This window comes from Drosophila yakuba, chromosome X (genome assembly GCF_016746365.2).
Source record: "Drosophila yakuba strain Tai18E2 chromosome X, Prin_Dyak_Tai18E2_2.1, whole genome shotgun sequence".
Taxonomy (NCBI): domain Eukaryota; kingdom Metazoa; phylum Arthropoda; class Insecta; order Diptera; family Drosophilidae; genus Drosophila; species Drosophila yakuba.
In genome coordinates, this window is record NC_052526.2 from 5,025,986 (window position 1) to 5,038,079 (window position 12,094).

General features: G+C 43.1%; 2 protein-coding genes and 1 long non-coding RNA gene across 6 annotated transcripts; 1 reads left to right on the forward strand and 2 right to left on the reverse strand.

Annotated features, from left to right (window-relative positions):
* Nucleotides 1–155: 155 nt before the first annotated feature.
* On the forward strand, nt 156–2,009 carry LOC6524307 (nucleolar complex protein 4 homolog B). The gene is made up of 4 exons (XM_002100130.4): nt 156–387; nt 445–1,153; nt 1,216–1,745; nt 1,808–2,009. The coding sequence occupies exons 1-4, from the start codon at nt 250–252 to the stop codon at nt 1,922–1,924; spliced, it is 1,494 nt and encodes a 497-aa protein (XP_002100166.1). The 5' UTR covers nt 156–249; the 3' UTR covers nt 1,925–2,009.
* LOC6524308 (pickpocket protein 28) lies at nt 1,747–4,261 on the reverse strand. The gene is made up of 5 exons (XM_002100131.4): nt 4,048–4,261; nt 3,681–3,984; nt 3,368–3,516; nt 2,262–3,070; nt 1,747–2,202 (listed from the first exon to the last, which is right to left on the reverse strand). The coding sequence occupies exons 1-5, from the start codon at nt 4,236–4,238 to the stop codon at nt 1,946–1,948; spliced, it is 1,710 nt and encodes a 569-aa protein (XP_002100167.2). The 5' UTR covers nt 4,239–4,261; the 3' UTR covers nt 1,747–1,945.
* Nucleotides 4,262–7,560: 3,299 nt separating this feature from the next.
* On the reverse strand, nt 7,561–8,706 carry LOC26536171. Of its 4 annotated transcripts, none has more exons than XR_005562145.2 (3): nt 8,490–8,695; nt 7,768–8,422; nt 7,561–7,719 (listed from the first exon to the last, which is right to left on the reverse strand). It is a non-coding gene; the product is annotated as an uncharacterized LOC26536171 (long non-coding RNA). The 4 variants fall into 4 exon arrangements; XR_005562143.2 differs by having other exon boundaries at nt 7,768–8,419; nt 8,490–8,693; XR_005562144.2 differs by having other exon boundaries at nt 7,561–7,712; nt 7,768–8,706.
* Between the last annotated feature and the right edge of the window lie 3,388 nt (nt 8,707–12,094).

Consider the following 12,094-nt stretch of genomic DNA (forward strand, 5'->3'; position numbering starts at 1 on the left):
TGTTTATTAATATTTTCCGTTTGGCGCCCTAGGGATGGTACTTTTTGAACCGGCTACGCGAGCAAAGTATCGATTAGTATGAGCGTAGTATATAACCATCGCAGTGGCAGTAAAAATACCACAGGTGTCACCACTGAGTAGCGTACTTCGCTGATCCGGTAACTCCGCGAGAGCACGCGGCATATTTTCGTTTATTTTTTGTTTGTCGCGGGTATTAAATTGATTTAGAGCACATTTTATACATTGAAAATGAAACGATTAGCTGTGAGCGTGGACGGGGACACTAGGGAGTCTTTGGCCAAGAAGCAGTTGCAGTCCAAGGCCAATTCTCTACTAAATGCCCAGAATGTGGACATCAAAACGCTCAAGGGATTCGTCCAATTGCTGGTAAGTTATACAAATTATGTATTAACTACGTTATTAATTCAAATTATCATCTTGCAGAAGGATACGCCCCATAATATGCCAGCTAGCGAGGTAATGAATACACTCGAGGTGATATTCAAGAACCTGCTCAAGCGAAAGGCCATCGAAGCCAATGAGAAGCAGGGGCTCAAAATTCAGGAGCTTTATGAAGAAACTTGGTTGCTCCTAATGGAGAATCTCCTAGCGGATTCGGAGAGTTCCGGGGCTCTAAAAGTGTGCATGCAGCTCATCAAAGTGGAGGCCAAGCATCCTATAGCACCCAAAAAGGGTTGGCCGATCCACAGAATCCGCGGAATACTGGAAACCCTAATAAACGCAGATGCAACGCCCACAACCGCGCTGACCAACTATGGAAAGTACTGCAAAAACCTGGATGTATTGGAAATGACCCTTAAGCTATTGAAAAGTTTAGTGCCCTGTGAAGACTTCAAGGACATCCCCATTAAGGCCATGAACTTCCTATCTATTGTAAACCTCTTGGATATGGGAAAGTCTGTGCTGAGCACGGCGGACTACCACGTGGAAAGCGCCAAAAATCAGAGTTTTAACTATGAGGAAAATCGCAAAAGACTGAATGAACTCTGGCTGACAATAATGGCCAAGGGCAACGAAGTGGACGAGAGGCTACACCGTCAAATATTGGTGGTACTTCTGGAGCGCGTAATCAACCACCTGGACGATCCCATCCAACTGACCGACTTCCTCATGGACTCCCTGCACCAGTTTGGTTGGTATTTTGTTTTAGAAACTCAATTGATCCATTCTTACGACTGTTTTTCCACTTTTTAGATGGCCCCATTGCCTTGCTGGCCCTACAGGGTATCTTTACGCTTATGCAAAAGCAGAACATCACCTATCCGGATGTGTATGAGAAGCTGTACAACATGTTCTATCCTCGGATGTTCTACAACAAGTACAAGGCACGCCTGTTTTACCTGGCCGATATCTTCCTGACCTCCACCCACTTGCCAGAGAATCTAGTGGCGGCATTCGTGAAGCGTCTCGCTCGCTTGGCCCTTCAATCGCCTACCGAAGACGCGGTTATTATGATCCGATTCGTTTGCAACCTGTTATTGAGGCATACTGGATTGCAGAAACTAATTCGTGCCAGTCATGCATCTGATGAGGTCAGCGATCCTTACAACGAAACAGAAACGGATCCCGTAAAATCGGATGCCATAAACAGTTCACTGTGGGAAATCACGCTGCTGCAGAAGCATGTTGTACCAGAGGTGGCCAATGCAGCCCGGTTCATCAACTCCTCGTTGCCCGTGATCGAATTCGATTTGGCACCCCTTCTGGATAGGAAGGAGTGCAACGTAAGCGAAGCAAATGAATTAATCTTTTAATATTGATAAATCTATACATTTTTCTCTTTTAGATTTTCGACGACGAATTACAGTCGAAGGCCAAGCAATTTGCTCTGAACTACGAGCGTCCCACCAATTTGGCTTTACCCAAAAACGAATTCGTGACCAAGTACTGGGACCTCATCTAGATTAGTGTTAATATGCTAAGTTTAAGCAGGATTAAAGTGCTGCCTGTTGTTGGGCTGCTGATAGGCCAACTCGGCCTGAAACCAATTGGCTGCTGAAATGTATCTGATGTTGCCAGGGTTCGGACTCTTCTTTAAATTCATTTGATGCACCTTTGGCTGATTAAGTTGTCGAATCTCCGAGCAAGTGCGACACGGTCGAATCAAGGCGAAGTACACACACTCGGCAATGGAGAGAAAGCTGAAGCCGAGGAACAAACCCATAAGACCTCCAACACCAGCTGCAGGATTGTACGGATGTGTAAATTCTTGACTGAGAAACAGGTAATTGTTAACTCACATAGAAAATCGGAAAAGCCTATGAACTCGGTCTGCTTGTTTGCTCGGAATGTGGGATCCTTGAAATACATATTCACCACCGCTACACTGCGCTCCACATAGGAATCGGTGAAGTTCCAGCCGTCATTCGAAGATGTCTCCCTAAAGCCGTCGTGCGAGATTCTCGTTGAATAGGCAGTTGCGGTGAAGGTGAGATCGAAACACGACGGCAGGCACTCGTCAAGACATGATTCCATCGCAACTATGGTTCTAAATCGAATAAGCTCCACACATTCCCTCTTGTGCGGCGGGCATATGGTATCGTTCGCGTTCAATCGGGGCATATAGAAGGTCACACAGCCGCAGTGGCGGATTAGCCAGCCGGAAAGGCACTCTGCCACGCAATTTCTCTGGGTGTAGTGGGCGAACCAGCGAAGTTTTAGCTCATTTTGGAATAAACAACGCCTGCTTCGACGGTCCACATTGCGTAGGTGCTTCTCCGTAACGATTTTGGTCGGATCTATGCGCAGTTTGGTCTCCATTCCGGGTGCCAATAGGACTCCGGTTTCGCGGACATTCGGCGATTCATTCGGGCTGTGTAGGGCGATCTTGAAGCCAATGCTGCTGGACGAGGAACAGTAGTAGGCATCCGCCTGGACATCCAGGGTCAGCGATAGTCCCAACGACTCCCCTGTTCCTTGGGCTCTTCGAGGATACAGAGGATTATCCCCATCCGGCTGAAAGCCTCGCTTGCGATATCCCAACTCCGCATGCCAATTGACAGCATGGAATCCCTCAGGCAGACTTATATTCCGATGCGAGTAGGGAACTCTTCAGGGGATAATTATCGTACAAATACAGCATTTCTTAGTAAGTGTATCGGAGTATTTGATGCTCCCTTCTTATCTACCTTTTTAAAAAGCTAAAACCAAAGACATAGCACAGGGTTCGCAACTGATAAAAAGCGGGCTCCAAAGTTCTCATGCTTTTGGGAAAAGGTTGGAGCCCGAAAGTGTGCTTCGCAAACAGCTTTTTAAAAAGCTTAATCTTACTGGATGTTGATGAAAAGAAAGAACTGAACTGAACTGAATATATATCTTAAGCTTAAATGTGTATAGTGTTTCCCACCTTTTCCGGTACATAAACCTGGGATGCAGCATATTGAAAACACAGCATAGACCTTCATCGGTCACGATGGGGTGAAATAAACGTGCACATTCGTAATCATCGGCGCCAAAACGACAGTGAATAACCATTGATTTGCAAGGCTGTGAAATCTGTATTAATAAAATATATAAACAATCGAGGTATTGTTGAATTATCTTAAAGCTAGTCTTCAAAAGAGCCAACAGATTCGGCAAGTGTTCTGTTGTTGTTTTTATGCAAGATTAATGATTGTTAAACTAAAACTACAGATACCAGGTTGGAAAAGGTTTCTTACATTCAGTATAAACTCCTCCCAGCGGGAATCGTTGCTCTTCACCATGTCCACGTCCACCTTCCGTCGACAGAGCAACTGCAGCATGGCGAACTCCACGGAGTCGTTGGAAAGGTGTTCGACTCTTTTAGCCTGAGCCTGATTTAAATTGCAGATTGTCACTGCCGGAAAAGGTTCGTTGGCAATGGATGTTAGCTCCGGATCGATGCCCACAATAACCGGGTTCGTGATCCATTTATCGAAGGCGTCCTGTATTAGGTAAATAGCTAGGGCAAGTACCACTAACAGGGCTATTCCGAAAAATAACCTTAAAATGGAAGATGAAGTTTAGCTAAAACTGATTTATTTTAACACATTTAATTAGCAATACCTATCACTGCTTCGCAATTTGCTGTTGTTAATGTACTTTAAACCATGGATAGTGGTATTGCGGCAAAACTCATCCGTGTTTCTGGACAAGATTCTGCGCCAGGTGGATAGCGTTATCCGAAAATGCTGCGGCCTTGATCGGTTTTGTTGGCTCGCAAGGAAAGCCTTTTGTCGATTACGTGGGACTCGCATCCTCGTTTGAAATCATACTGAGTTGTAAATCCCCAGTACTTCTGCTTATTTGTGCGCATTTTCATTAGCAAATTATGAAATTTGTTTTTTTAATGTCACTCAGTTGGCTGAGCAAGTACTTTGCACTACCTAGTAGTAGAAAAATGGGTAGTTACACACAGGTTCAGTGAAGGGTTTAAGCTATTTAAGATTACAAATTACATAGTTTACATATTTTACGGGACATTTTATAATTTTATTTACTTTATTTAGGTTAACGTTTCGCCTGTGCTGTAAGCTTTGAGCCTCGAATGGCAATGCAATTAAAACATTTTTGGACGCAAAGGAATGCCTCATTAGGAGAATCAGAAACTGAGTCCTCAACCGACAGAGGAGCCCAAGTGAAGTCCCGGCCAAAAAGTGGGATCCCCCAATCGAAGCGGGAGAAGTTTGAGCCGGGCCAAAGGCTCAAGTTTGCTACAATCAACATGGTGAAACGCACGAATGTCGAATGAGGTGGTAGCCATTTGGCAGAAAGAGACGTCCAGATGGACAGGAGAAAGAGAGACAGAGTCTCGGGGACAGACGGTTGGGGAACCACAGAAAACGACACTTGAACGAAAATCAAATTAAAAGCTTCAATGGCAACAGACGTGGACTTGGATCTGGTCCTGTTTTTGCTCCTCCTGCTGGCCACATGTCACCACATGGCACCTGCACACACACACACACACACGCACGCACTTTGTGAGGACTCAACTCGACTCCATTGAAACAAGTTCATAAAACACTTAACCTGACCGAGCTGACCAAATGTCCCCTGGGAATGCGAATGCCCGACTGAACCAAGCCGGTCTTGTTGACTTGTTAGCAGTTGATGTCCGATGCCCTTCGAACCACCAACGAATGTGTGTGCTGCGTATGTATGTATGTACATTTATCTGGTGTAACCCACCATATCGCCGACCGGACTACCAGCCGAACCACCCACCGAACCACCGGATGTATCCGCATCAATGAGTGACCAGGCCGAAAGTTTCCCCTTCGTCTGGGACTTGGCCTGCGATGTGAACTCCTATGCCGGGGCATCATCAAAAGTTACCAGCAAATTGACCTAATCTATGTACATATGTATGTCCAGGACAGTCCAAGGCACATATACACCAAAAGGATCTGCAAAGGAACACTGGGCGAAACAAATAAAAGCACAGTAAGTTGGATCGTTTTGTAAATTTATAATAAATAGTAAATTCATTTGTTTGCCCCGAAATGGCTTTAAGTCAACTTATGCCATGCACCACCGAAATTTGTCAAACAAATGCATTAGAGCGAATCAGAATTTTTGATTTTGTAGGCCTATGCTAGGCTCAAATAGGTTTTTTTTCTCAGTGTGATTGGCGGAGAAGCTCCTATGTGGAGCAGTTTGGGATTTGGGAGGCATTTGGCGCCGCCCGCTGTGCTCCGCCATTAGAAATCGCTTAGGCCGATGGCGACGATGCAATTTACGGCGGCTAATAGCAGACAGATGTCTCTGCACATATTTACGGGGTGCACCATAGGCACACATCACTGCGTTCTCTGTGAAATTCTTATAGACAAGCCGTCAAATTATCATTGAAGTGGTGAAACGTTTCTGTATTATTAGAGTTAATTGCAAGGCTTTCGTAACTCAATTTCATTTACATAGGAACTCCTTTAGGTGATATTTTTTTTTATATTTAAGCCCCTTGGATTGCAGGAAGCAAGCCCAAATTCCTTTCTCCAAAAAACTTCTTTTTTTTTTAAATACACTGCATCGTGAAAAATCATAACTTACCCCATGTATATGCGTACATATATAACCAGGCACTATGTGTGTATGTTAAAAAATCTGAAAATGATAGAAAAATGATTAATTGCAGTTGGCAGTAGTTCAGCAGTCAGTTGCTGCCACAGCTTTTCCCGCCGCTGCTACTGTGGAAAATGCAGAAAATGCAGCCCAGTAAAGCTCACAATGCACACACACACACTGGTGGTGTGTGTTAGCATTCATGGCCGTCCAAGTGTGTGTGTGCAGCGGCATTCTTCTCTTCCTCGGCCTTTTGCCGTTTTCCTATTTTCCAAGAGTATGAACCATTTAATAGGCCTTTTGTTACATACTTTATTTCATACGGTCTGGAAACCCTGCTCTTTATATAATATATATAAATGTATATGCAGGAAAGATTAGTTTCAAAATTTAAATTTAGATTTAATTTACCTTGTTTAATATTTCGTAGAAAATTATTCAAACATTTAATTTGTGTTCAAAAATAGGGTATTGAATATTCAGCACAATTTCGCTTTATGTATCCCATTTTTGCTGCCTTTTTTTAGCACAACAGCAGCTGACTGCGGCGATATTAATGATAGATATGCGTTCGCTTCAATGCCCTGCTCCTTTCTACCTTTTCTCCCCTTTCACTCTGCTTTCTCCTCCCTGTTTGAGTTGTACGATAATATTTCTGTTATTTTCTGGAAGGGCAGACGCTTTAAATTAGAGCTTTGGCATTTAAACAGCTATTACAACCATTTTAAAATATGTGCTATCAACAGTGTGTGTTAAACAACTAAATAATTATTAAACAGAAAAATTTATCCTAAAGAAAACACCATCTGAAGTAGGCCTTGAAAATAGGCTATGAAAAATGCATTGGGCAGATGCTTTATTTGCGAGTTTTGTTTTCCCTCAAATTTTAGGCTTTTTGTCCGTAATTGTGTCCAGATGTCCGTAAATCTGTCCGTCGTGATTTATCCGCTGTCCGACTGTCCATTCATTGTGTGCGCATCGTTGCCTTTTTGCCACTAATTTCCATTTATTCATTTAGTTGCAACATTCATTTCGGCAGCCATTCACACAGACTCATTCGCTCAGACGCAGCGCAGACTGTGGATGTGGTCAGAGGGCTAGGTTGGATGAGTTGGTGAAATGCAAGGAAAGTGCTATGAAAACCCAGCGGAAGGAGGAGGAGGAGCAGGGCAGGCTGGGCAGACATTCGCCTTTCATTTATCAGCACAAAGCAGTGCAGTTTAGGACCACCCTGATGAGTTGGTTAAGGACTGACAAAATGTAACTCGGGCTAAATGTGACAAAAAAGGTCATATGGCAGAAATAAAACAAACAGAGGAGAATAAGGAAAATGACAGCCAATGCTCTGCCACTGTCACTGGCCCGCTTTTCCTCGCATTCCCTCGCTTTTTCCCATTCTGCCCACCCTATTTTTTGGTTCCTGGTGCCAAAGCCACGAGTCGAGTTCCCATGGGTTTTTTGTTTGTTTGCGGCTGGCTGCGAGTTCTGGGGCTGCCTGATGAAAGGGTTCAAAACTATTTTCAAACTATGTATTTAGCGTGCATTATATAGAATGCGGGGCGGGGCGGGGGTCAAGGGGTCATCATCATCAGGAGTCGCAGTCATCATCTTTGTGCAGGGTCGGCAGCTGTTTTATTATGTCCCCTTTGGCACAGTGGGTCTAAAGTCTGTTGCCTAGCTAAGAAATAAACAAAGTAATTGAAAATATATTAAATTGCTTACCATTGCTGTTTGCACTTTTCGAGCACCAATACACATCTAAGGTGGATAGCATGAACTTAAGAATGTAATCCTTAAATAATTAATTGGGCACTGCGGTGTTAGGCGCCAGTGTCCGGCTGAATCCGGATACGGACACTCGACCCCCGGACACTCCTGCCCACTTGTAACATATTTTTTGGGCAACGGCAACGGATTAGTTGCACGTCATGTTGCCACTCGAAGTGTTTATGTGAATGGACTGGCACTGCGGGCTTACCATTGGATACACATATACATATATGTGTACATATATTTATCGCACATATCATGCGACACTTAATAAAAACAATGTGCTCAACATGCCGCCTTAAATGGAAATCCATTTTCACTCCTTTTTGTCCTTCGTCCTTTTCAGTTGGCTTTTGTTTACCGAGTTATTTAAATGTCTGCTTTTGTTCCTTCTTCTTGGCTCCCCCCCTTCACATCGTCCCATAAATTTATAATTAATTGTTTTAAAGCTCGCTGTCTGTTCCTTTTTGTGCGAATGTGGGGGCTTATCCAATGGGACATTATATCATTTTGTGGTTTTCTATTTTCATTTCGCCCGATCCCCATGCTTTTTACTTGTGTTATTCTTACGACGATTATAAGCCAGCATCTTGGTTTGTTTCTCCTACTTAATCGTTTTAGTAATTAGTAGTTGGTGGTTTTCCGAAAATGAAATTGATGCGAATATGACCTACATTGAATATACAGTGGAATATCATTCAAGAGTACAATCCTTCATTAGGTAAATTAATAGTGCCATTTTTGCGTTAAGTGTGAGAATTCCCAAAGGAATAAAGCCTGTGAAAAGTAAATGACATGAAAACCTTTGGTTAATAGGAATAATATTTGAACACCATAAAATTGTAATCCATTTTTGTTTCCTTCTCTGCTTTGAATTGCTGTGGACAAGCAATAATCACCAATCGTTAAAATTATTAAGAAACTGCGGCAGCAACGAATGGCAGTAACTTTCGAGACAGAAGACCTGCCTCAGACGAACATAAATCTACCAGCTTTTTATTGTTTTATCTTCGGGCGCCCTACGTGCTCTGCGTTAGCCAGATATTTCATTGCTAGACAAGTGATTGACTTAATGCTAATTCGCGACTCAATTGTTTCAAATTTTTGGCCAAGACAAATAAATGCAGCAACCATTGCCCCCGATAGCGGACAAAAACACTGTGAGCAAAAATATATTTTTTAAATGTTAAACAACTTTAAAAAACTTATTTTTTTTTATTCAGAAGTCCTTTAAATCTGTGAAATTAACTGAAAAAAAAACATTAATAGAATTTATTTAGTGCTCAACTTACTGGACACTTAATCGTGCAGCTTCTCTGGCATAAATGCAGTTTTTTTCAGTGCACAGAACGATGGCGCAGTCTAGCGAATTTGGGGAATGGGAGGCCCACTCGCCCATGTCGCCTCGTTGCGCTGTAATCCAGTCAAGGCGCTTGGCCACTTAAGGACGCTCTCTGTCCGTCCGTCTGTTTGTCCGTCCTTCTTTCCTTATGTCCGTCAGCCAGTTTGTCCGGCCCTCGCAGAGACAACAACAATTGACGAAATTGTTTTCGTGACTTAAATTTTTGCGTGCTACTGTCGCTGCTGGTTGGGACGTGTTTGGAAAGCATATGATGTGATTTGCCATCAAATTGAGTTGTCTTGTCACTGCCGACCCAATTCTGCCCACTCCTAGATCGGTCCTGCCTACAAATATATATGTATATATATATACGCTATATAGTCTTAGTTCTCTCTCACTGTGTGTGTAGAGTGTAATCTAGAGCCTGGACCGAAATGCAATTAAATTTGTAAAAATATCAACAGCCAAGACAGAATAATAGTTTATAATGGTAGGCGATGAGGAGGCAGAAAATGCCTTATGACAGCCTCAGAGCCTGAGAGGTTGAAAGTGGGAAGCAAGTGCCTGTGCCTGGGCTGCCTTTAAATAAATACTCAAAGTGCATTCCCCCACATTTGCTGTGTGTATTTTGAGTGGGATGTGAAAAGTTTGCCCAGGCTAAAACCCGAAATGGAAGTGAAACTCTCGCCCAGATGGTAATGCCGCCAGAAAAGTCTTGGCAAATTTTGCTTCTCGGTCAAGTTAAGTTGCGATGGGAGCTACAGTGCGGTAGACTTCTGTAAGGTCGGGTATTTCCATACAGTAAATGCAATACAATATATATCTTACACATTTTAATGATTTTTCATTTTGCTCTATGTCAAGTTGATTTCTGATTTGATGAAAAGAAAACTGTAGGCGGTACTATAGAAAACGGAAACTAGGCCTTATGTCCCTGAAACGCACTGTAGCTGCCACTTAAAGGCACTCGCCTATATCCCTGTACACATTCTGTAGAGCAACTAAATTACACAATGTTAATATTTGCTATGTAAATAGGCCTCCGTGTGAGAATAGCTGGATAAATGAATAGATGGATGGATGGTTGACTAAATGGATGGATTGAGGAGTGGTTGGAAAGTGCAGTAGCAGCGCCTACGGTGTCTTCTGTTTATTTCTTATATCCATGGCCACAAAAGGCCCACACTTGACACACAGTTGCAGAAACAGAAACAGAAACCGAGTTGCCGAAATGCCGAAAGGATGCGCAAGTTGCGTCTATTTAAATAAGCCGAGGCAAAAACTTGCCACAATTCCAGCAAATTTCTCGACACAGATGACAAAATTGCTCTGTTCTATGCCTCTTCACATATATTAAGTGAAGATATCCCCCGGGGCTAGCAAATTCCAAGGAAAACATTACCGCACTGAGAGAACGGCTTGTAAATGCACAAATAAACGTATGTACTGGGCCTACATACCTATGTATACATATGTATATATTCACAACGACCTTATCGAAACAAACAAGCAGAGTAACAAACACAAACATACGCAACCAGAACGAAGATTCATCGCGCCAAACGGACTTTCTGAGACTTCGGAATAAGTATAATATTTAAATATAAACATAATTGACCAAATTATAACTGTCAGCTTGTTTAATGCAGCATCAACTCAGGTTGCAAACATTTAATAATCATATATCCATTACATTACTCATTAATGTTATTGAACGAATACTTAACAAGCCCAATCCATTGGCTTGATATGTGGAATACCCTTTCCAATTGATGGCAATCAAATGAAACGGCTTCAGAGCTTATGGTCAGTTCTCTGAGTCCACAAATCTTTCACACCTTTCAATCACAGCCCATTTGGCCCTAATGAATCTCCGGCAACTTTTCCAGCAGGCGAAAGGGCGGTGGGTGTGAAAACCCAGTGTCCACCCCCTTCGTTCCACTTGCACTAAGTGCGAAGACACTTTAGCAAACAATTAATTGCCGTTAGCGGCTGCTGGCGACACACCTACCCTATTCATTTTGCATTCGCTCAGAGCCCCAGCTTTCCACAGGGGAAAATCGAGGTCCGGTGATGAGCGGAAAGCGGAAAATTTGGAGAGGGGAGGGCGGCGGCAGGGCGCAATGAAGACAGCTGCCAAAAAAGGCGTTACGTCGCCAGTTAAACGAAGAGCCTGCAGTTGGGGGGAAAATCAGGAGAGAGGGGATCCCAGAAATGCGGGGAAAAGTGGGTGGGAGTGGGGCACAGACAGAGACAGAAGGGTTATCATTACTTCCACATAATTTAATTTCGGCAGTCCAGCGACCATTTGCATTTCAATGCCCAATAAGGGGGTTAAGAGATGGTCCGAAGGGGGTTAACCAGGCAAATTTTAGAGGGAGCTTCGTTTGTTCTTTTTTTTTTTTGCACGAGTTTTCACTGTGACCAGCAGAAGGAATCCGATTTCTTTGCCGCACACACAAAGTTTTTGGCTGGCCTGCTCGTTGCACAAACTGAATTGAATCACCCAAATTATTATCCCCGCCAATCTCCTCATCATTTTGCCAAAGGATCCGATACTGCAGGCGAAGTCCAGCACGGTGACTTTGCACTGCGGCCTAAGTCCACATTTGTATGCATTATTTTAAGCATTTATATTTGGCTTAGTTAACCGAATCTTAATTACGAAACTAGTGCAAGCCTTGTAATGTATTTTGGAAATAACCCCCAAAATTGTTGCTCAAATAGTCGCTTTTCCTTCAGCTTAAAACGTCAATGTAGCCGCCTACTGTGGAAATAAATAATAAGTGTCCATTAATTTTGACAGGACTTCTTAATCGCCAGAAAGTGTAATTTCTTACAGTGTAATTGGTTGGTCCATGGCAATGCTGCCTTTCCACTGCTTTTCTGCTGCTGCTGTTGCTGCCAGATTTTCCATCATCATTCATAACAAAAGCA